The 25,090-nt window shown below is 39.3% G+C and overlaps 1 protein-coding gene across 12 annotated transcripts in view; it reads left to right on the top strand.

Annotated features, from left to right (window-relative positions):
- Positions 1-25,090, top strand: part of LOC109096534 (protocadherin Fat 1-like) — an 89,015-nt gene that overhangs the window by 55,911 nt on the left and 8,014 nt on the right. For all 12 annotated transcript variants that reach the window (XR_006161129.1, XR_006161134.1, XR_006161132.1 and 9 more), the window contains 17 exons: positions 5,885-6,160; positions 6,433-6,643; positions 7,357-11,427; positions 12,076-12,272; positions 12,734-12,887; positions 15,173-15,406; positions 16,750-17,139; positions 17,377-17,591; positions 18,018-18,155; positions 18,246-18,389; positions 19,216-19,413; positions 20,560-21,382; positions 21,456-21,587; positions 22,257-22,414; positions 23,232-23,688; positions 23,784-23,937; positions 24,558-24,668. Coding sequence is in view for 8 of the 12 variants with exons in the window: in XM_042766419.1 (XP_042622353.1) it covers positions 5,885-6,160; positions 6,433-6,643; positions 7,357-11,427; positions 12,076-12,272; positions 12,734-12,887; positions 15,173-15,406; positions 16,750-17,139; positions 17,377-17,591; positions 18,018-18,155; positions 18,246-18,389; positions 19,216-19,413; positions 20,560-21,382; positions 21,456-21,587; positions 22,257-22,414; positions 23,232-23,688; positions 23,784-23,937; positions 24,558-24,668 (8,063 nt within the window). In the remaining 4 variants the exon portion in view is untranslated. The remainder of the gene's footprint in view (positions 1-5,884; positions 6,161-6,432; positions 6,644-7,356; positions 11,428-12,075; positions 12,273-12,733; positions 12,888-15,172; positions 15,407-16,749; positions 17,140-17,376; positions 17,592-18,017; positions 18,156-18,245; positions 18,390-19,215; positions 19,414-20,559; positions 21,383-21,455; positions 21,588-22,256; positions 22,415-23,231; positions 23,689-23,783; positions 23,938-24,557; positions 24,669-25,090) is intronic.

Raw genomic sequence — 25,090 nt, 5'->3', positions numbered from 1 at the left:
ACCCAGCGAGTACATCTGCAACTATATCAAGTTGTGTTTGAAAGAAAACACAATCTTAAACAGATTACAGCTGACGAGGAGAGGATTTGATTTATTTGTTTGATTTATTTGTATGAATTTGTTTGCCCTTGCAACTCACCAAACACATTTTTAATCACAAATCTGCATTCAGGCTCTGCTTTTGCCTTTGTATGTCTAGTGACCCTCTCCTGAAGTAATTATCTATCTCCTCCTTGTGGAGCCGCATATCTTTGTTTAAATCAAAGTCATGTGTATTCCACATGGGCTTGCTAGACCTTCTCTATGCTCTATTTTCAGTGTTTTTGCCATTTATCTCCACTCTTTTTTTATCTCTCTTTCACCCCAATCTCAACAAAAGCACCACATTTCAGACAGGCAATGAGGGATTATGATTTTTCTGGAAGGGAAGAAAAAATGCAGAGGGGGATGAAAGTGTATGCTGGGTGTAATCCTATTTTAGGCCTTCTGAGAGAATGTGTGGCAACTCTTGTGTGTTTACGACTGTGCCAAAGTCATTTTCCCTAAGACAAGTCACATACAAAGAAATATGGGGATCTGGGTGAACAGTGTGCGTTTCTAACTGTGATTCCTTACTCTTGTTTTGATGCACCGGTCTTAAGAAAAATAACCATCATTGATAACGAAAATGACGTAATAACTCAAGGCTCTACTCACATTTATGAGTGAAAATTACTGTGTACTGTTTTGTTTTTTTTCACATGATCCTTAAGAAATCATTCTACTATGCTGATCTGCTGCTCAAGAAACATTTCTTATTATTATCCAAGTTTTTACAGAATTCTTTGAAAGTTCAAAGAACAGCATTTATGTGAAATAGAAATTTACTGTGGCACTTTATTTAATGCATCCTTACTGAATAAAAGTCTCAGTACTGACACCGAACCTTTGAACAGTAGTGTAATATAACTGTGTATGCCACAATACCTATGTGCTTGGTACAAGAAAGATGTTAAATCCAATAAATAGCATTCATAGCATTCATAATTGCATAAGAGAGTTTTCTAGGTATGTGCGTGCTTGTGATTACGTAACACCTTCATTGAGACAAACAAGACATTGGGGCGACTACGAGGGTCAAGCATTAGAGATCAGCTGAGCGAATTAGATGACAGCTGCAAAACGTAACAATTTTCAAAAAGCCCAATTTTAAAATTAAAAAATATATATATGTTGTTGCATCTGAGATGCTTTAAACCAGTCTATCAGATGTCCATGTGTGGGAGGTAATGTGTTTGCATGCATAGTCCAAGAGGTAGGAGTTTGTAACAGGAATTTCTCTTCAGTAATAGGCTGCTAGCTTCTGGAATAGCCCCCCTTAGGGATCATCTGATGTATGTGTATATATATCTCATTCACACATACAGATCTTCATTTTCATATAGTGTTACAGTCCTTCCTGTTTTCTTTGCTCTTATTGTGCCTCACTTCTGTTCCACATCTTTCTCCTTTTCTGTCTTTCACACGCGCATCCTTCTTCATCTGTCATTCACACTCTCTGATCTTTTCCTTTTATCACTCCCTCACTCACCACTTCCTTTCGAATCCCTCCATCTGTCCTTCTTTCTCTGTGTTATGCATTAGTGTAGGTCCTTTGAGTTTTTTTGCCCCATACATTTACATTTTTTTCCCATACATCGTGCTGCTCCTAAGCATCGTGAAAAGCAGGCAGGATATAAACAAATACAAGCTACAAGCTTCATCTGTTTACACCAGTGCTTTCAGCTGACTTTCTGTGCCGGCATGAATTACACAAGAAAAAAAAAGAAAAGAAAAAAAGAGCCAGGCTGCCAGGGCCAGGTGGCACGTCTCCAGGGTAAGGTGTGAGAAAGTAGGCAAAAGAAGAGAAAAAAAAGGTACAGATTACTCTTCCCTGACCTTTGGCATTTGATAAAACCAAATATGTTCTTCAGGGACAGGGGACGTGCTGATACTGTCAGGACTAGAGTGAGTGTTGCCCACACTCACACCCACATGGGCTAATCTTGAGCTGAGAGCAAGTGGCAGCTAACAGCTATGTTTTTTTATTTTATTTTTGGCTATATTCGTCTAACATGGTTGAGAGATATATGTTCCAAAGCGAAAAACAAATTTGACAGCGATTATGCCTTATGAAGTGTTCAAAACCATTACACAAGCTTAAAGTGAATCAGCATTTTAACACATCTTTAAAAAAAAAAAAGTCTTATTTTATTATGAATTACATTTTATATGTAAGTTTCGGGTCAGTAAGAATGTAATACTTTTATTCCACAAGGATGCATTAAATTGATCAAAAGTGACAGTAAAGACTTTAACATTGTTTAAAAAAAATTATATTTTAAATCTCTTTTCAGTTATTATGGTAATAAGAAATGTTTCTTGAGCACCAAATCAGCATATTAAAATGATTATGTGACACTTAAGACTGGAGTAATGATACAGAAAATTCAGCATTATCATCACAGGAATGAAAAATGTATATTAAAACATAGGCACATTGTGATTCAATACATAGTGATGTATCACTATATCATATTACGATTGTAACTGAAACTGTGGCTAAAGTGCAAAAGAAACCAATCATCATTTCCAGTATTAGATGACATGCTTCTTCAGTAATAGAACTCTTGGAAATGTAATGAACTATATTATTAGGATTATGTGCACATAAATAAAATATTAATAAGGTTCTAATGTATTGATATATATATTGATATATGACTGTCTAAGCATAGCCACTCAGCCCAAAGATATATTAAGGTATATGAGAATCTCAAATGTTTGTACAGAAAAATGATTCTTGAAATCAAGCGTTAGGCTTTCTAGTTAATGCACTCTTGTACGGTTGCTGCTTGATAAATTCCTTCAGTTATAACTCTGTGATATACCAATACTCTCCCACATACTCCAACTTTCACTCCCAACCAGCCATTTGAAAACATGAAAACATATGTGACTAGTGGGACACATATGTGGCCAATCCATTTGTGAGGATTCTGCTTTGAATCAGTGGATCCACTTCTCTAGGCTTTTATTTGTTTTATGTAAAACAGCGCCCTCTGATGTCTGGCATGCATACCTAACTCTAATAAGCCAATGCATTTCACCTTCTACATCCTAGCTTTATTAATCTATGTTTGATTGTACGAGCACAGTTTATGTATGCTTACACACATTATACACATCTATTCAATTGCTCTGGTTGTGTTGAGTGTGGAGCTTCCTGGCCACTCACTAATCCTCACCAAGAAGTCAAATAGACGGATGGTTTACTTTGATAAAAAAAAAAAAAAAAGACTGGGAAAAAAGATGACGATAAATGTGTGAGCACAATTGATGTGTGTGTGTGTGTATGTGTCTCAGAATGACAGCTTATAAATTAAATTACTGCATTAGCCTGTGTACAAGAAGTGTGTGTATTGAGAATTGCTAAAAAGTCAAAACGCTCATAAGTATGCACTGGAATAACCTTGGCATTTCTCTCGCTGTAGGACTTTAATCTGTTAATGAAACACATCCTTCTGCATTCACGATACAATCATTCCTAACCAAAGAAAATGTCAACATGGAATGTTATCACAACCAGCCACAACTCATTTGAATTCATGTTGGTTTTCTAACATTAATTGCTGAATGTAAGTCATAAGTAACCAGGCATTTAAATTATTGAGTTATTACTGGTATTGATCAGGTCAATATCAAAGCACCTGTGATAAGAGTTCTGATCCCATGAGGTATGAGACAGTAAACATAAATTAAATACAATGTCATGATGTGCACATTTTTTAAAATCGACTTGTCTGTGTGTAGTCTGGACAACTAAGCCCCTTTCACACTGAGATTCCGGAAAATACATGGGTAATGTGTCCCGGCAATTGTTTCCGGGTAGATAGATGTTGCCCCTTTCACACTGCCATTTCCCAGAATATGTGCGTGCGTTCACACACAACCCGTAAAGGTCCCGTAATGACGTGTGACATCAGGATGTGACGTGTAATGCATGTGTGTGAGTTGATAGGGAAGTTGTATTTGTCTCGTATTGAGGTGGGATAGTGAGGAACTAACTGATCTCTGCTTCATTACAGTTTGCACCTATTTTTTCATTGCAAACGTTGATCTGCCTTCAAAACACCAGGTAAAAGAGTCGCACAATAACGTGCGTCATCACTGCGACATGGCATTGGTTCTGGCTTTTGTTCACACAGAGCTCGTTCCGGGACTGAACCCGGCAATGTTACTAGGTCCCCAACCGGGATCAATCCCGGAATCAATCCCGGGATGTGTTTGCGGTCACACAGAAGGTGATCTGGCAATGTTCCGACAGTGTTCCGGGTGGAACGTGCAGTGTGAAAGGGGCTCTAGTAATTGACTAATCTGTCTTGAAGAAGAGCTGTTTAATTAGGCTGGTGAATCATGTTGATCAGACAGCACAACATCATATTTAATGTGGTAACTGACAGATATTCAGCAAATAGACAGAATTTTGTATTTGTATTTTTGTCTTTATTTTTTTAAAAAGGGACAATACAACTTAATTAACATGAGTAAACTATGTAAATGTGCCAGATTTAGCCATTCAGGCTCATTTTCATCTGCAGTCCCTGGCAGGTTGATGGTAAGAACCATAATCCACTAGTACACAAAGAAAAAACAAACATATTACAAAAACTAGAATACAATAAATAAAAAACGATATAAAAAAAACACTACTTCAAATTATGAAGACATATTTGATTATCGAATAACCACCCTTTTACCGATTAAGAAAAAGGAGCAAGAGATGTAATATTTCTTAATTCTATGGGTATAATATTCCAAGTAAGTACTGATCTATAAGAAAATACTGATTGCCCAAAAGCACTACTTCTGTGTGGTATTATATAGTCCCCTCTAGTAGTAGCTCTAGTAAAAGAGTTAGAATTTTTCCTGATAGATTTATTGAGTGGAAGTGGAGCCAAACCATGCAAAATTTTAAACACATTTGGTTGTTAATTTGGTTGTGTAAAATCTGATGTCACACATCACCATTATTGGGTCCAAATGAGTCCCTATCCCAAAAACAAAAATCACGACCTTAACTTTATCTCCATAAAAAACCTCATTCCGTCAAGACTTAAGCAGATAACTAGAACACTTCAATCAACTTTGCACACAGCCATTATAGTCCTCCCAAACAAGCAGAGACCTACAGATTATGCTAACCTTGCTCACAGTAGGTGATTTGAAGTCTAGTAGTAATTGTGTAGAAATATTGTTGAAAGCGATTCATTTGTTGCAAAAGCGGTGCTTTGATGGCTTTGGAGAGAATGAATTTAGACACATTTGATCTGACAGGCACAGAGATGTGAGGTTTTGTTTTTAATTCATCCTTTTCGAAATCAATTGCACTAAAATGTAAAAAAATATATAGATAAACTCACTAGTCAACCTCATTAAATAACTAGATGGTTGTTAGACTGGCCTGTTCTAACTGTCTCGCCGATCTTCCTCTCTGTTTCGTAAATTAACAGTTATGTTCCAGAGTTTTGACATGCCTTGGTGAATTTGTTTATGGGTGTTTCAATGGATCTTTTAAGAGCATTGATACATTTAGGACACAGTTAGTCTCCCGCTTGGTTTATCTTACCCCATTTACAGTGATCTCTGTTAGCCAGATATTTTACTTGTTTAGTGTATGTTATGGTTTTAACCATTCATCATAGAATACCAATGATGTTATCACTGATTATAGTAATATACTTAAAATTTAACCTGACACATGCTTGCTATCATTTTTCATTGCAAGAAATTGGCACACTGAAAATAGAGCATTAAACAAGGCCTAACAGTCTCTAAATTGTTTATTTTTTCTTTGTATTTACAGGTTCTTATTAAAGTGATCGACACCAACAATCATCGTCCCCAGTTCTCTAAGTCTAAGTATGAAGTGAATGTCCCTGAAGATACCTCACCTGACACAGAGGTGTTACAGATTACAGCTTCAGACCAGGATGAGAAGAACAAGCTAACCTACACCCTCCTCAGCAGCACTGACCCATTCAGTCTACGCAAGTTCAGACTAGATCCTGGAACTGGGGTGTTGTACACTGCAGAGAAACTAGACCACGAAACCATGCACCAACATACTCTAACTTTCATGGTGAGATCATGTGGTCTGCTACCTAATTTACAACATCATCTGTCCAATTGATTTTTCTGTCTGATTTAGAAATGTTAGCCAGACAGCTATCCTTCACCGTAAACTATTCTGGCAGTTTGTTTTATCTTTAATTCAGTCGACATGGAGGTGAATCGCCTAAGGACTTGCATGTAAAGTGTTTGATGAGTTTCACATAAGCTTGTAATCAAAGTGTTGCAATTATTGGAGAATTGCTTTTATATATTCCCTTTCCTCTCCTCTCCTCACTGTAGGTACGAGATCAGGACATTCCTGTGAAGCGGAACCTGGTGCGTGTGATTGTAAATGTGCAGGACACCAATGACAATGCACCTTGGTTCAATGGTTCACCGTATGTGGCCCGTGTGTTTGAGTCTGCTGCAATCGGCTCTGCAGTGCTTCAGGTCTCTGCTCTTGACAAAGACAAAGGGCAGAATGCTGAGATCATCTATAACATTGAGTCAGGTAATCCATCTGATTGATTTGATTGCTCTTGACTTTTATCCAAATTGTCCAGGAAACTACATATTGTATACATATGATGTTTGAAAAGCCTGAACATTGAAAAGGCAAGTAAGTAGAAACAGACAAATTTTATAAGCATATCATATCCTATTTTTTTTAACACGGGATATTTCTAAGAGATCCACAGTAGCGGCCCATGCTGGCCACTTAAGTTAAAAATGTGGGAGGTTTTGAATGTGGCAGCCAAGGGTCCTTCAGTCCACCGAACTGTGAGCATTTTGAAAGCAGAGCATAGCACAGATATGACGCCAAGTGGCCTTTTGAGAATGCACATATTTGTAATGTCTGAGATTACAGAAGCCAACTGAAATGTAATGTGTGTGTATTTGTGTGCACGATACAGCAAACATTGTTTAGATCACATACTGAATGACTGACGTGCAGGCAGCTGATTTGTCAAATACAGATGGTTCCTTTCCTTGACAAACTCAAATATTCATAAAAAATAAAGGAAAAAAAAAACATTTATATGTAGAAAAATATGTAATTTTAACTTTAAATCAGTCCATCCATTTTGTTCTTTATTATTTTATTTAGTCTTTAAAGCAGTTTAACAACAAATGTTTAAATCAATGAGTTCTAAAGAGTTCTGTAAAGTTAAATCTAAAATATTTAGCAAGTGTTTGATGCATCTTTGTCATATTCCTTCCTAGGAAACGTGGGCAATTCATTTGCTATTGATCCTATCCTGGGCACCATCACTGTGGCAAAGGAGCTGGACCGTAGCAACAAGAACCGATTTGAGCTAACTGTGAAAGCTTCTGACAAAGGCACACCACCACTTAGTGCTACTGCTTCTGTTGAAATAACTGTCACTATTTCCGACAATGCCATCCCTAAATTTGCAGGGAAGGAGTTTTCTGCTGAAGTCAGCGAAACCGCTCTGCCTGGAGCTTTTGTGAGTCTGGTGACCGCCAACAGCCAATCATCAGTGTTCTATCAGATCAAAGACGGAAATGTGAATGGAGCATTTGACATCAACCCTAACTCTGGAGTTGTTGTGACCCATTCGGTTCTGGATTATGAAAATATTCCATCATACAAACTAACCATTCAGGGAACCAACATGGCTGGTCTGGCTAGTAACACTACTCTGCTGATTCACTTGAAGGATGAGAATGATAATGCACCTGTATTTATTCAAGATGAGTTCACTGGAATGGTCAGCGAGTCTTCTCCAGTCAACAGTGTAGTCCTCACCAAAGACAACACACCACTTGTCATCCGTGCTGTAGACACTGACCATGATGCTAACTCTAGGCTGGTCTATCAGATTGTTGAGCCATTTGCCCATAATTACTTTGCAATCGACTCTAGCACTGGTGCAATCAGAACCATCAGTGAATTGGATTATGAGCAAAGATCTGTGTTTCGCTTTTCTGTTCAAGTCCACGACATGGGAATCCCCCGTCACTTTGCAGAGAAGGCTGCTAACGTGACCATTGAGATCCTGGATGTCAATGACTGCCCGCCTCAGTTCAGCCAAGATCTATATGAAACCACAGTCTTAGTGCCAACTTACAAAGGAGTGGAAGTGATCACGGTCAATGCCACAGATACCGACTCAGGTCCAAATTCAAGGCTGTTTTTCTCTACTGTTGAAGGCAATATTGGAGAGAAGTTTAAAGTGGACCCGGTCACAGGGGTTATAACTATTCAAAATGTCACTCAGCTTAGAAGCAGGTATGAGCTCAGAGTAAGGGTGTCTGATGGCAGGTTTTCTAAAACAGCATTGGTAAAAATAAATGTCAGAGAGAATAAGGAGAGTAATCTGAGGTTCACCCAAGAATCATACAAGGCCTTTGTACCAGAAAATTCCTTAGAGAAGAAGAATTTGGCTGTAATTGCTGCAGTGGGAAACCAAGTCAATGAACCTTTGTTTTATACAATTCTGAACCCTGATAAGAGATTCACAATAAGCCGTACTTCGGGAGTACTCTCCTCTACAGGCACACCCTTTGATCGAGAAGAGCAAGCCGTATTTGATATTGTGGTGGAGGTGATCAGAGAAGACAAGTCATCTGATGTAGCCCATGTCCTTGTGACTGTGATAATCGAGGATGTCAATGACAACCCACCTGTGTTTGTCAATTTACCCTATCAGGCACTGGTGCTGGTTGACACTGAGGTGGGTCACATCATCACAAAAGTGACTGCGGTTGATGCAGATATCGACAGAAATGCTGAGATCAGCTACCATATTCAGGAGCTAAATGAGTTTGTTCAGATCAGCATGGATGGTGAAATCTCACTAACAAAGAAGCTTGAAAAGGACTCCCTTAACACTGAATTTGTAATAACCGCTGTAGCAAGAGATGGAGGTGAACCAGCTCTTTCCTCATCTGTTGACGTGACAATAATGGTTGTAAACAAAGCAATGCCTGTGTTTGAGAAAGCCTTCTACAGTCTGGAGATCCCAGAGAACATACCGTTACTAATGCCTGTTGTACACATTCAGGCTAATGACTCTGAAGGCCCTAGAATAGTGTACACAATCACAGAAGGAGACCCTCTCAATCAGTTCTCCATCAACTTCAATACTGGCGTCATTCAGGTTGTAAAGCCTTTGGATTTCGAGACCCACCCAGCCTATAAACTCAGCGTAAGGGCCACCGACTCGCTAACTGGTGCCAAAGCTGAAGTATTTGTTGACATGATCTTGGAAGATGTTAATGACAACCCACCTGTGTTCCATACCAAATTCTACAATGCAAGTCTTTCAGAAGCGTCAGTAATCGGGACATCCGTATTACAAGTCTCAGCTACAGATGCTGATACCGGTAACAACCAAATGCTCTTTTATCAGATTGTTGAAGATAAAGACAAGAGCTCTGCTTACTTTAGCATCGATCGTGACACAGGCACAATCTGGACAACTCAGATGCTTGACCATGAAGAAAACCCCTCACATAAGCTGATGATTAGAGCAGTTGATGGTGGAGTACCTGCCCTTTCCAGTGAGGTCATGGTGTTAATTGATGTAACGGACCTTAACGACAATACTCCAGTGTTCTCACAGAATGTCTATGAAGCTACGGTCAGTGAACTGGCACCCCGTGGCCACTTTGTCACTCAGGTTCAGGCTTCCGATGCTGACAACTCAGATAGTGGTAAACTTGAATTCTCAATTATATCAGGAAATGAAGGGCAAAACTTTGCTATAGATCCAAACACTGGGGCTATAGTCATATCAAACCACCGGAAACCCCATATGGAGTCTCTCTACAACATCAATGTGTCTGTATCAGATGGTGTATTCAGAAGTTCAGCCATTGTGAAGGTCAATGTTATTAGTGCTAACTTTCACAATCCTACTTTCAACCAGGTGGATTATGTGGTTGAGCTACTTGAGAACTCACCAGTTGGAACATTAGTAGCTGAGGCTCAAGCGACAGATGAGGACTCAGGTACATATGGAAGACTCACCTATCATATAGTCAACGACATTGCTAAAGACAAGTTCTCAATTTCTGAAGATGGCGAGATCTTCACTTTGGAGAGTCTTGACCGAGAGAACCCCCTGGAGAAAGTGATTCCGATTTCTTTAATCGCTAAAGATGGTGGTGGCAAAGTTGGCTTCTGCACAGTAAATGTGATCTTAACGGATATCAATGATAATGTCCCACAGTTCAGAGCTGCTGATTACAGAGTTAATGTTGCTTCCGACATGCCAAGAGGAACAACCATACTTAAGATTGCAGCGTCCGATATGGATGAAGGTAGTAATGCAGACATCACCTATTCTATTGAAGGAGACGCAGACAATGTTGAGGAGAATTTTGAAATCCACCAGTTTAGTGGTGTCATTGTAACAAGGGAAAGCCTCATTGGATTGGAGAACCAACTCTACACATTTCTTGTACGAGCAAAAGATGGTGGAAATCCCACCAAGTCCTCTGTTGTTCCAGTCTATGTCAGGATTCTTGCTCCTGAGGTCCCAGTGCCAAAGTTCATAGAGTCCCACTACAGGTTTGCCATAGATGAAGATCTTCCTCTTAGTTCAGAAGTAGATGTCATTCAAGCTGAAAGTGATCAGCCAGTCTTTTACAGCCTGGTGAAAGGGAATACTCCTGAGAGCAACCAAGATGAGGTATTTGTAGTTGACCCCACCTCAGGATCTTTGAAGCTGGAGAAGAAGCTTGACCACGAGAGCACCAAATGGTATCTGCTAACCCTACAAGCACAAAGCGAATATGATGGTAACAAAGTCGTCTCCTCTGTGGACATTAGTATCCAGGTCAAGGACGTCAATGATAATCCACCGCTCTTTGAGTCAAACCCTTATGAAGCTTTCATTGTGGAGAATCTTCCAGGTGGCACCTCAGTTATACAGGTAAAGGCCACTGACCTGGACTCTGGCACTAATGGCCATATGATTTACAATCTAGATTCCAACCAAGAGGCAAGGGACATTGCAGAATTGTTTGCCATTAACAGTGAAACGGGATGGATTACCACATTAAAGGAACTTGACCGTGAGAAGAAAAGCAAGTACACTGTTTCAGTCTTAGCCACCGACCGTGGAGACAAAGTACAGCTGATGGCCAAAACCAAGGTGGATGTCACAGTGGTAGATGTGAATGACAACCCACCAAGGTTCACAGCAGAGATCTATAAGGGCACAGTAAGCGAAGATGACCCACCTGGTGGAGTCATAGCCATTCTTAGCACTACAGACCTGGACACAGAGGACAATAACAAGCAAATCAACTACTTTATCACTGGTAGGTCTAATACCTCTAGTTTAATTTTAGCAGTAGTATTTTCACTCATTTATAATGGAGTAATTTATAGTACATGCAATTAATAATCTTTGGGAAACCACTCACAGCTAAAGCAAAATATCCTTTGATGTGTAATCAAATTGTCCCAATCTGAAGGATTTCTGTTTAAAGAATACTTAGATCACTAAGAGATTATAAATAGAAAACTGGATCATTTTCCCAATGATGCTTTTGAAATAAAGAGGGAATGTTTCAGCTCTGATGATAATTAATTAACGCGAACAACGATGCCAAGCGTGAGATGAAATGAGCATTTCCTGGCAGAGAAAACGGTCTCATTACATCCCCTTGTCTTCGCCTGATTGTAGAATGATGACAGAAATTGGCATAACAAGTCACACTGCCACTTAATTACAAAGGTGCTTTGTGTTAATGTTGTCCAAGCAAACAAGAACAGAAACTTTATGAATGCTGTGGAGTACTCATTGCACAGATATCTCACAATAACTTATGAAATATAAGCAGTTATAAATTGAGCCATTACTATAGCTACTACACATACAGCAGGAAACCACACAAATAAATAATCATTTCAACTGCCGTTCACATTCATTAGTTTGACTGACGTTTCTTGCGTTTGCTCTCTAGGTGGAGACCCCTTGGGACAGTTTGGCATTGAGCATACTCAAGGCGAGTGGAAGGTCTCTGTGCGGAAGCCTCTCGATAGGGAGGAGAAGGACAATTACTTGCTGAACATTACGGCCACTGACGGGACCTTCACAGCCAAGGCTGTGGTTGAAGTCAAGGTCTTAGATGCCAATGACAACAGCCCAATTTGTGAGAAGGTATGAATGTTAGTTTTGTGTGTATGTGTGTGTGGGAAGTGCATTGCAGCAAAATGTCATGTAGTCTGATTCTGTCAGTTGACGGGAGGGCACTGCCTACCCGCTGTGCATGCTAAATGGGACGAGACTTGGAGAGAAAGAGAGAATGTCAGGAGGGATTTGAAAAGGTCCTTATGTGAAATGCAGCATTTAAGAAACAAAGAGAGTGATTTAGCACTGTGAGAGGGTTTTGTGAGGGCTAATGTGCTTCTTTGACTTGTTGTGTTCCTTTATGAATAATGTAAATTTAATAGTACTCCTGCAGTGAAAATCTTTTAGCCCTCTTTACAATTTGGCTTCACAATTACCACCAAACTCTTTCTCTTTACTTTACTTTTCTTTCTCTCTTCTTTTTGGGCCTTATCCTCCCATTTGTGAAGTCACTTCTGCTTTTCACGTGTCTCCCTTTCTGTTCTTTGCAGTCATTCTATATGGAAAGTGTCCCGGAGGACTCCCCTGCCGGTAGGCTGATCCTGCAGGTCTCCGCCACAGATGATGACATCCGTTCCAATGCACAGATCTCGTACGAGCTGCTAGGGCCCGGATCAGAGCACTTTAGCATTGACTCTGAGACAGGTAATCATCACTATTTGGAAATGCGTGTTAAAGAGGCCAAATCAACTTGTTGTAAAATGCTATATACACACACACAAACACAAACACTGTTCAGAAGTTTGCAGTTAGTAACATTTTTGTAAAGAAATGAATGCTGTGTAGAAAGGAAGCATTAAATTGATCAAAAGTGACAGTAACGACAATTAGAATGTTACAGTAAATTTCTACTTCAAATAAATGCTGTTCTTTTGAATGTTACTGTATATTCATTAAAGAATCCCAAAAGAAAATGTTTCACTGTTTCTACAAAATATTAAGCATTCATAATGATATGAAATGTTTCTTGAGCACCAAATCAGCATATTAAAATGTGACACCGAAGGCTAGAGTAATGGCTATTGAAAATTCAGATTTGCCATCACAGGAATAAATTACATTTTAAAATATATCAACATAGAAAATGGTTATTTTAAATTTGTTAATGTTTCCCTTTGCTATTACTATTTTTATTAATAGTACTATTATTATTATTATTATTTATTCCTTCACTAAACTATTTCACTTTATTCACATTAATATCACTGCTTTTACTAGATTTTTGATCAAATAAATGCAACCTTGGAGAGCATACGAGACTTATTTCTAAAATATTAAAAAATCTTACGGACCCCAAACATCTGAACAGTCTAAGAATCATTGTCTCAACAGCCAGACAAATAAATGCCACATACACACTGAACATTCATAACATAATTTGCTTTTGCCTGCAGTCAAACACACATCCTATTTAAAACCATAATACATTCTAATTTAATTACTTCTGTAATTCCAGGGAAGTATGCTGTACCCCCTTAGGCTTTCATGACTGTTTTACAGTGAATACCATGGAAATCTGTTCCCAATATTGTTCTTTTACATTTTTTTTTTACTTGCCTGTGTTATTCACACAAACACAATGACACAAAATATTTTAATAAAACATTTCAAGTGTTGCCCCACTTCAGCTATTAACTCAAATCAGCTGTCTTTCAGCTGTGTGAATTAAACATAATTTCCAGGCGGAAAGAGAGCAGAAATAAACAGTGGGTTTGTGACAGCGTCACACTGCTACAACACAAAAGCTATTGTAAAGGCGCTACTCACTGGCTCTTTGATAAGACTGAGTGTGAAGGCAGGGAATGCTGGCTCGCAAACTGAAGGAACACTACTGTTCTTCTGTGTGGGTTTAGTGTGCACAGAAAATTTACTTCACTTTTTTTCCCCTTCGTTCCATCGAGAAAAAGAAGAGGAGCATTATTGCAAGTTAGCAATGCCAAGTGTGCTCTCATGCGAGTCAACCAGACCCCTGAAAGCTGGCGGCTGCTGTTCCGAGGGTGACTTTCCCTTTGCTTCTTTTCTCAGCTCACTCTCCAAGCAGCCCACATGCTGACTGCACTTTTTTCTCCCTTGCTAGTTCTCTCATTTCTCACCATCCCTCTCCTCTTTAATCTTTTCTATTTCTTAAAGCCTCTCAGTGCAAGGATGATTTTAGCTTTCCTCCAGGGGGAACTTTTGGACACCCTGCATTCATCCTCCTTGAGATGCGCTCCAGCTCAAAGGTCGACGGCAAACAGCTGGCACAGAAAATGGCAGTTTTAAATCAGTGACCACTCCAATGGAACATAGCTTATGCTTGCTGAAATTATTAGGTCAGATCACTTCCTCATGAAAAAGACAACTGTCTCCCTTGCTCACGTTTTTAGAGTGTCCTCTTGACTTGACAGATGAGATAAGTTTGAAGTGGAATTGGATTGTGCCTTGTTCATTAGTGCAGTGCCAGCTGATGTTCAAAGTGATTGATGGGGAGTGAATTTTGGGAGTTTTAGCAAGCCACAACTATAATAAATATACAAAGCAGCTTTGAAGACATGAAGAATGAGAGAACAGAACTGTTTCTGTGTGTGGAAGCAGCATCAGTGTGCCTACAAACTAGAGTTTACACAAATTCACATAATTTGTTCACCCAAAAATGAAACTTCTGTGATCATTTCCTCACTCTCATGTTGTTCCAAGCCAGTTTTTACAGATATAACTTCTTACTAATAACTTTAAGCTTCAAAATGTTCATAAAGACCTAAAGATTTCATTAAGGATTTTATTTAGATATAAACATTGATTAATGCACATCACATTAAATATGGTAAATCCTAAATTAAATCAGAAATCTCTCTGGTTTCATTAAAATATCTTTATTTGCATCATCAAAGATGAATGAAAGTCTTATTGATTTGAATACTCATTATTGATTGATTTCTTGATTTCATCAGGTGAATTGAAAACACTGCTCCCTCTGGACCGTGAAGAAAAAGAGGTTCACAAGATGAAGGTGCGTGCTCTGGATGGAGGTGGACGCTTTTGTGAAGCAGAAGTTGAAATCACAGTCGAAGATGTCAACGACAACGCTCCGCAATTCACCTCTGACCCCTACACCTTCACTGTGTTCGAAAACACAGAGATAAACACACCTGTGGCTCGCCTGCACGCCTCAGACCTGGACACAGGTAAGATCTCAAGTATCCAGAACAAAGATATATTAATGTAAAAATATATTAAAATGGAAATTGTGTTTGCATATAAGTGTGTTTCCCAATATATTCTCCAATTTTGCAACAGTATGGCCTATCGGTGTCCATGCGTCGTGTTATTACTTTAGAGAGGAAACCAACACACACATACAGTATGACATTCTCAGTCAAACAGGGCAGCACCTTTAATCTAGAAGAACACAAACCTCTCTGTCTTTCTCTCTCTCACTCCTTCCACTCAATTTCTTTGATTTCCATTTGCATGGATTCCTCTCTTATCATCCTTTTGTACTCTATATCCTCAAATAGTCACATTGTGTGCTCTGTGTACATTACAGACTCTGTTTCACTTACGTCTAGCCGAAACACAAGCAATCTCTTCTTCCCTCATTTCTCAGCATCAATGGCACAACCTTCATATCATTGGTTGCTTTTTTGAATGTACTTGATGTGGTAAAATACTAGTTAAAATCTATAAACATCACCTATGACATGCTTTTACTTGCACTTACAAAATACTTTTTTAATTGAGGTCTATGGGATTAGCCTACAATAGCTGCACCAATATACTTGTAATAATCATAAGAAGGTGTTTATTCAGCGATCAGTAGACTTGTATAATACTGAACTGTCATAAAGCAGCTGCATTCCAGTAATTTGGTCTGACTGAAACTTTGTAGAACACAAGAGATTGTGTTAACTGGCTATAATGAGAGAGTGTGTCTTGATAGGATTGTACTAGCAAGCCACAAATGAGGCTTACTCAAAAATGCATTAGAGGGATTAGTGTACTCTATCTTCATCTTGTTTGTGTGTGTGTGTGTGTGTGTGTGTGTGTGTGTGTGTGCTTTCCCCAATACAATATGTGGCACTCACTCACACTTATTAATATGCAGCTCAGGAGCAGAGGTTTCACCACTGAATCTTTTGTAGGATGAATTTATAAGTCATTATAGTTAAGCAAATGAGACAAAAAAAACATAATAAGTTCTTGCAAATCATTTTAACTGCTGGAGGCTTTGCCATTGATTTGAAAGCTTCCTAATCTGCAAAATGTATTGATTTGTTGTCAATCATTATAAATTGGTTGTCCTTTTGTAGTATGACAACAATGTCAGCAACAGCTGGTCAAAATTGTTTTACAATTTCAGTTATGCATTAAATGAAGGAATAATTGACAGTGTTACTGTATAACTGCACTACTGTTCAGAAAATTGGGGGCAGTAAGATCTTCAGGAATGGGTTGACCATAAATGTGTACACTTATAAACATCTTAAATGTCTTTATTAGTCTCATTGTACTTTGTGTGTGTGTTTAGGTTCTAATGCAGAGATCCTCTATTCACTGCTGGACTCTGCTGATGGTGTGTTCTCCATTGATGAGGAAACTGGCATCGTGCATCTGGATCGTCCTCTGGACCGTGAACTCCAGTCGCTCTACACCCTTCGCGCCTCTGCTACAGACCGCGGGTCCCCGCAGCGTCTCTCTTCCATCACCACTGTCAGTGTTTCCATCTTGGACATCAACGACAACCCTCCAGTGTTTGAGCGCCGCGAGTACACTGCCACCGTCGCTGAAGACATTCTGGTGGGCACCCAGGTGTTACGGGTGCACGCAGCCAGCCGAGACACAGAAGCAGGAGCAGAGATTACATACGCCATTATCAATGGAAACGAGAGAGGAGCGTTCCGCGTCGACCCCCATACAGGTAAACACAGCAGCTTAGACGAACCTATTGAGAACCCTGCAGCACTGACTTCCAGTTAAATTTCAAGTTGACTTCTGATGGATACGTATTAGACACTTCATGGCCTGTCTCATCTTTTAACACTGTATACATTCATTTTATTCATTTATTTATCTGTTCATCCAAATATCTATTTAGTAATTTGTAAAATAAATATTTCATTATTTAGAGAGGTTTTCATTGTCATTTTCTTCCCAGGTGGTGTTTTTGTGATCGAGCCTTTGGACTACGAAACAGCACATGAGTATTATCTCACAGTGGAGGCTACAGATGGAGGCACACCGCCATTGAGCGACATGGCCACAGTGAACATCAACCTGACGGATGTAAACGACAACAGCCCCGTCTTCAGCCAAGATATTTACTCTGCTGTGATCAGCGAAGACGCAGAACTGGGAAAGGCCGTGCTCACTGTGAGTCATCGGCTTCTCTTTCTGAAGCACTTCTGATTTTATTGTGCTCTGCTCAGGTCTCTGGGTTACATCATCTTCTAAAATCAACACAGAGCAAAGAACACACACACTAAACAAGCGCAGTCCAATGTCAAACAAAAGCTCAGCGACCCACAGCAATCTGTAATCTGCAGTCTTCTATCTCGCTCTCACTCTGGTCATTTATTAGAGATGTTCATGTCTTATCATGCTGAATATAAACTGTCAGTGTGAAAGTGAGGCTTTGATACCCAGCTCTGTTTCACTTGCATGCCTTCTGATTTCCCTCGAGGGTCTCAGCCAATAGTTACTGACTTGCGAGACAAGAAGGACGAAAGGCGGGGGTGTTGCATACCTGAATCCATGGATGTCTTTATCTTAACCAGGTGTGTGTTTCTCCATGTGTGGGTCATGGCTGATGATGCAGATGGTCCATCCAGTAATCAGGTGCGCTTCTCCATCATTGATGGCAATCAAGGCAGTCTTTTCACCATCGACCCCATCAGAGGAGAGGTCAAGGTGGCCCGCCAGCTCGACAGAGAGAAGGTATAAAACACTCAGGTGTCTCAGTAGCAGGTGCATTGGCAGTCTGTTGCTGAAACCTAATGGTGGCATTTTGTTTTGTTTGTTTTTTAGACTTCAGGTTACACGCTGACTGTGATGGCCTCTGACAACGGAAGCCCGGCTCGATCCAGCAGCTCAACGGTCAACATAGACGTCTCAGACATAAACGATAACTCACCTCTCTTCTCTCAGGCCAACTACAGCTTCATTATACAGGTCTGAGTCTCCAGTGCCTGTTGATTCTAAGGAATTTAGGGTCATTAGACACCAATCAGATGCATTTTACATAAAACATGTTTTTTGCATTCAAAAACAGCTGCGTAGAGTAACAGAATTCTTCATATCAATGACACTGACAGTCTTGTTATTGTTAGTTAAAAATAAACTAAAAATTAAATAAAAAAAGATTAAATAAAATGAAACACTTAAGCTTTAAAATCTTGAGCTTTTTAGTTCAAGTTCAAAAACTGAAATTAAAATTGAAATAAAATTATCCAAAAAGGCACAAAGCACATACAATTAGCAAAACTTAAAGTGAAAACTGAAGATCTAAAAATAAAAGCTAACTTAAAATATCAGGAAAGACAATAATAGTATATAAATAATACTAAAATAACACATAAACAGTGTTAAAAAAAAAAATCTAAATTTGGTAATAAGTCACACATGAAAAAAAATGGTAAAGGTTAAAGAAAAATTTAAGAACAGCATAAAACAACATGAGGTAATAATATTATAGTCTACTTTTCATGATGCAAACAAATATCAATAGATAAATGTCTTAGTAAAAGGGGAAATAATGACATCCTGCATTATTCCGGCAGAATCTTGAAATTCATTGCCTTTTGAAACATTGCTCTGAGGAAAATCATTATTAGTCACCAGATATGCCTGTGCTTGCTGGCACTAAAATATAATCATAGCTTCACATTTTAGGTCAAAAAAAATGTCTTACATGCCAAATTTGCCTTAAGATGTAAAAAAAAGTGTGAATTTTGTAGGTCTAAATTAACCTTTAACATGTTCTGCATATGTTGTATAGGAGAACCAGCCAATCGGTACCAGTGTTCTCCAGCTGACCGTGTCTGACCGTGATGCCTCCCACAATGGACCTCCTTTCACATTTTCTATCATCAGTGGGAACGAGGGTGAAGCCTTCCAAATCACTCCTCAGGGCGTGCTGGTCTCCGCGGCAACTCTGAGCCGCCAGACTCAAGAGTTCTACCTCTTACAGGCCCAGGTGAGACCTCAATCTCTCCCTCTGATTCTCCAGCTATCACTGAAGCTGTAGGAGCCTTGTTCCATTTTCACTGGAGGTATGAAGGGATAGATGATCTGTAGAGCTGAGGTGAAGCGTTGCTTGTTCAGTATTCCCCACATGGGCCTGGCATGTGCAGTAGAATATGAAGGAGCAGCCATGAAAACCTGAGCAGAGGAGAGGACCTGTAAGAAAATGATTACAGCAGTCTCTTTCCCAGTCTCTTCCTTTAGGTGTACCGTTTCCTTTGTTCAGTAAGAGGTCATTCAATGGGTCTCTTTTCCCTTTTGAAAAGGTGATTCTCTAAATGCATGTTATTTTATTTCCATATATATATATATATATATATATATATATATATATATGGATATAAATATTAGTATATTAGTAACTACAAAATTAATTTATTTAAAATATATATATATATATATATATATATATTAAATAAATTAATTTTGTAGTTACTAATTTCTTATTGATGTATTTAGAAAAAATGGCATAGGCTATTCACTGCTAAACTTTTCTGTGTTTTTATTAGGGCTACAAATGTCACCCGTTTTCTAAAATAACTCAGGGAAATCAGTAGGGTTAGTGAAATGGGAGGCAAAGTGATTGGTAAAAGAGGAAGAGGAACAGAGTGAGTAAATGACATGAGCCAGCCTCAAACTTGTGCAGTTGTCCATTGCTACAAGAGTAAATCCAGGCTCAAGTGCTCCCTCTACTGACTGTGACTGGCACTTATTATCAGCCTTTCCATACAATATGTGCAAAGACATTCTGCCCTTAATACTCAATTACACTTCAAACAGCTGACTTGATAATGTGGCACCATATGTTAGAAGACTAATAATCTGTTGTTTTAGTTAATAACATTTATGATGCTTGCTGTTCTGTGCTGTAAAGTGAAATATACCATAAGAGGTATAAAAACAGTTGTGTTTTGAAATTAGACTCCTTTCTCAAACTCAACCTTCTGTTAATACTAGTGCTTGCCAAGGCAAACATCAATATTAATATTGTTTAAAATTAGCTTGGGGGATTTGACGTTCAAACCCCAAATAATCATAAACTAATGATTTTCAATTGTAGCAATTCTGAATCCTAAATCTCTTGAGTCTTTTGCCGTAGGTAACGGACAGCGGTCGCCCACCATTGGTCTCCACAGCATTTGTGAGTGTACGTTTGATCGAGGAGAGCATCTACCCTCCTGTCATTCTTCCCCTGGACATCTTTATCACCACAGCAACAGACGAATATTCAGGTGGGGTCCTGGGTAAAATCCACGCCACCGATCAGGATGTTTACGACACTCTAACCTACAGCCTCGCACCCGATAGTTCCTCCACCTCTGAAAACTCTGGCCTCTTCTCCGTCTCCCCTGCTGATGGGAAACTAGTGGCCCGTGGGAATCTGGACGCCGGTCAATACGTCCTTAACATTACAGTGACAGATGGTCGCTTTACTGCAGCTGCCCGAGTCAATATTCATGTACGGCAGGCAACAGCACAAGCGCTTGATAACTCCATCGCTGTGCGTTTCTCTGCAATAGCGCCGGAGGAGTTTATCGGAGATTATTGGCGTAACTTTTTGCGGGCTTTGCGGAATATCGCCGGTGTCAGACGCGGAGACGTGCAGTTAGTCAGCTTGCAACCTGCTGCTGATGCCTCCGGTGACCTGGAAGTACTTCTAGCTTTAGAAAGGTCAGGAAGTCCATTCCAGCCACAGGAAGTGGTGTACAGGAAGCTGAATGCCTCAGTTGGGGTAATCGAAGAGATGACTGGAGTCCGTATTGTACGAGTTATGAAGAAACTCTGTGCCGGTTTGGACTGTCCTCTTAGTTACTGCCAAGAGACGGTTTCCTTGGAGACGGGAGCAGTGTCGGCCTACAGCACGGCTAGGATTAGTTTTGTTACGCCACGTCACATGCGCACATCCAAATGTCTCTGTGAAGGTAACACGAATATACAACCACAAAATATGAGTGGTGAATCAGAGTGATGTTAACCCTTTATGTGTGATTATAGGAGCTGAGTGTCCTGTCCTGAGTAAACTCTGTGAGGGAAGCCCCTGTCCTGATGGCATGGAGTGTGTAGAAGACCCCATGCACACCAAATTCAAATGCATCTGTCCTGAGGGAAAACAGGAAGAGTGCTCAGGTATGAACACACATCTATGTGCTGTCACACAGCTTAGTGCAACTCACTCTTTATTGAAGCACCATATTGAAGGCCCATCCTTTTATTAGTGGTACTTTACAGAACTCATCCTGCTGTTTTTGTACTATGGACAAAAAAATATATTTAATGAGGGGAACGAGTCGTGTATAATGAATGAAATCAGGTTTATTTACGTATTGTTAATATATGATTAATATATGATTTTTGTTAATGTTTGGAATTAGATAACTTTCTAAATTTCTGTTTTTATTTTAATTTGAAAGTTTTAGTAAATTTGTTGTTTTTTATTTTGTCATATTTACTGTTTTTTGTTTTAAATACTTCATTTTTTAAGTTTTGTTTTTTAGATTTTGTTATTTTAGTACTTAATCTAAAACTACATGAAAATGAGAAAAGTTGCCTTTGTGACTAGCTGAAGTGTGTGCGTGTGTGTGTGTGTGTGTGTGTGTGTGTGTGTGTGTGTGTGTGTGTGTGTACTGATGATGTCATTGCATGCTGAATTATGAATGGTTTGTGTTTTGCAGCGTTTCAAGCACAAACATTTCGTGCATGAAGTGGACATTTAGTATTGCTGCATCAAAAACGTTGGCTGCGGCCATCATGATAGCATAACTTATAATTTGTTTTGCTTTGCTCTCTGTGTTGTAGAGCGTCAGTCGTTAACATTCAGCGGAAATGGATATGCACGGTACAAGCTAATGGAGAACGAGAATAAGGAAGAAATGAAGCTGTTCCTCAGACTGAGAACGTTCTCCACCCACGCCACTGTCATGTACGCCAAAGGCACAGACTACAGCATACTGGAGGTGAGTGTGTGCTCTTAACCCCCTCAGCCCTTCCAAAAAAAGAAGAGAAAACAGAAAGAGTTAATTCTGGAGCTGGGAGAAGAGAGGGAAGCTCTTTCTCATGCATTCCAATTTGGTGAGGGAAAACCACACAACTGACAGAAAGAGCAAAGCAGTCTGGGACTGAAATGCAAGCAGTGTCATCTCCCTGCTATTACATTATAATAATAATAATCTGTTTCTGCTTATCCCTGAAGCTTCATTCCTCACTTAATCTGTTAAAATAATTGAACTGCCGGATTTTAACTACTACAATATCACATCTGAAGTACTTCACAGAGTCATCTTTTGGGCTGTTTAAAAATAACTAATAAACTGCCTACTTAGACAATAACTTTTTAGGCACACATTTTTGGCAATCACAAGCTTGTTTTCAGTCAAAAAAAGGTGCTGACACAGAATATGCCTGTGATGCCCAAAATGTGCAAAAAAATAACTTGCACTTCATGCCCAAAAACACTGCATGTGCTTTAATGGCCTTGGTTGACTATTTAGGGGGCTTACTAGGTTTTGGGAGACACCCATTAATATATTTATTCAATAAACATGCAACTTAAAGGACAGGTTCACGTGAGCTGATTTATTTTATTTTATGAATATAATTGTGTTTTAAGAGTTTTATTTTTAAGAAATTTGATAACAATATATAAATAATTATTTTGACTGTCAGTAGTGAAGGTGGATTTGATTTTAAATACTAAATATTTTAATTGACTCCAAATGTTTGTCATTTTAATCTAGGGTCAGCATGAAAGACAAGACTGTGTGTTTGTTTCAGATTGTGAACGGCCGCCTGCAGTACAAGTTCGACTGCGGCAGTGGTCCTGGTGTGGTGTCCGTGCACAGTACCCAGGTCAGTGATGGACAGTGGCACACTGTCTCTCTCGAGGTAGATGGCAACTACGCTAGACTGGTCCTAGATCAGGTCCACGCTGCATCTGGCACTGCTCCTGGAACTCTCCGCACCCTCAACCTGGACACCAGCATGTACTTTGGGGGTCATGCACGGCCGGCGGCCGGCTCAGGAAGACTTGTGGTAAATGGGCTGCGGGGTTGTCTGGAGGGGATTGTGTTTAATGGGAGGGAGCTGCCGCTGTCTCAGGTTCGAGGGGTTCACTCCGTCCTGGAGGAGCTGGTCGAGGCGGCTCCCGGATGCAGCTTGGCCCCTCCAGTCCAGGGCTGCTCCAGTAACCCCTGCACTAATGGAGGCACATGTTCATCACTGCCTAATGGAGGTATGCATGGTGTTTTTTTTTTTTTTTGTCATTTTAGTTCATTCATATAGGACTAATGAATGAACTAATGTGCTGTGCTTTATTGTGTGTTGTAGGGTATTTCTGTAAGTGCACCGCTGCGTTCATGGGCACTCACTGTGAAGTCACGATCAGCCCCTGTGCCTCTAACCCCTGCCTCTATGGAGGCACATGTATCCCACGAGGAGGAGACTTCTACTGCCAGTGCAGAGGACAGTACTCTGGGCAACGGTGAGAACACATGCGCATGTGACTACAGATATGATTCGGACACTTGAGCAACCTGCATGGTGTTCAGATACTTTGCTTAAATTTAGAAAAATAGTTTGCTCTAAACATGATTGTGCTATCTTTCTTTTTTGCTGACTCTGTTAGCAGATAAATGTGTCTACTTTTAATTCATTTTCATTTTAAATGTTCCTAATACTATTAATTAAACTGATTTTTTTCTTTGACCCCATAGCATTGCATCCTTGTTGCAATTTGTTCTTTCTCCATTTTAATGACATTGTGTTTAGTCCAGATATGTAGCCAAATCAAAATGTAAGCTCTGTCAATATTTTCATTAATTGAACTTCATTGATATGCATGATCTGACTCAAACTAAAGAAAAATACTTAAGAAATCCATGCGGCATTCTCAGTAATTCCTATTAAATTGGAAATTTAATCAGAAGCTTTGGGAGATGATGTGATTGATAATCAGATTTAATTCAGTAAGACAGAATCAATTTCTCTTTGAGAAATTTCTACTGCAATTAAAAACTATCCAAACACAGTTTTTCTTATTTAAAGTTTATCTGAAGTTGTGTGTTCTGAATGAAATTTTGGCCCCTTTTAATTTTCTATCAGGTGTCAGTTGGGTCCATACTGCACAGATAACCCGTGTAAGAACAGCGGCAAGTGCATTGATAGCCTGGATGGTCCCGTGTGTGAGTGTGAACCAGGTTTCCAAGGAGACAGGTACATCTTTTATCTCATAAACCTGTGAGACTTAATCAAATATATCAAATGGGCATCATGAAGAGCTTCTTTATGAGAGGCTACTTTGACTAAGATGTACCGAGATGAGAGTTTTTTAAATGAAATGATGCATTAAATTGTAAATATACTGACATTTATAAAAGATTTCAATTTCAAATAAATGCTGGTCTTTTGAACTTTCTATTCATTGAAAAATCTTGAAAAAAAATAATTACTGTTTCCTCAAAAAATTAAGCAGCAATGTTTTCAACATTGATAATTATAAAAATATATATATATATAAATAAATAAATAAATGTTTCTTGAGCACCAAATCAGCATGTTAGAATGATTTCTGAGGTGTTGTTGGGCTGCTAAAATTTTTGCAGTAAATTAAATTACATTCAAAAATATATTCAAAA

Source organism: Cyprinus carpio, chromosome A1 (assembly GCF_018340385.1).
Source record: "Cyprinus carpio isolate SPL01 chromosome A1, ASM1834038v1, whole genome shotgun sequence".
Lineage (NCBI taxonomy): Eukaryota > Metazoa > Chordata > Actinopteri > Cypriniformes > Cyprinidae > Cyprinus > Cyprinus carpio.
This window is presented reverse-complemented; position numbering and strand designations above follow the sequence as displayed.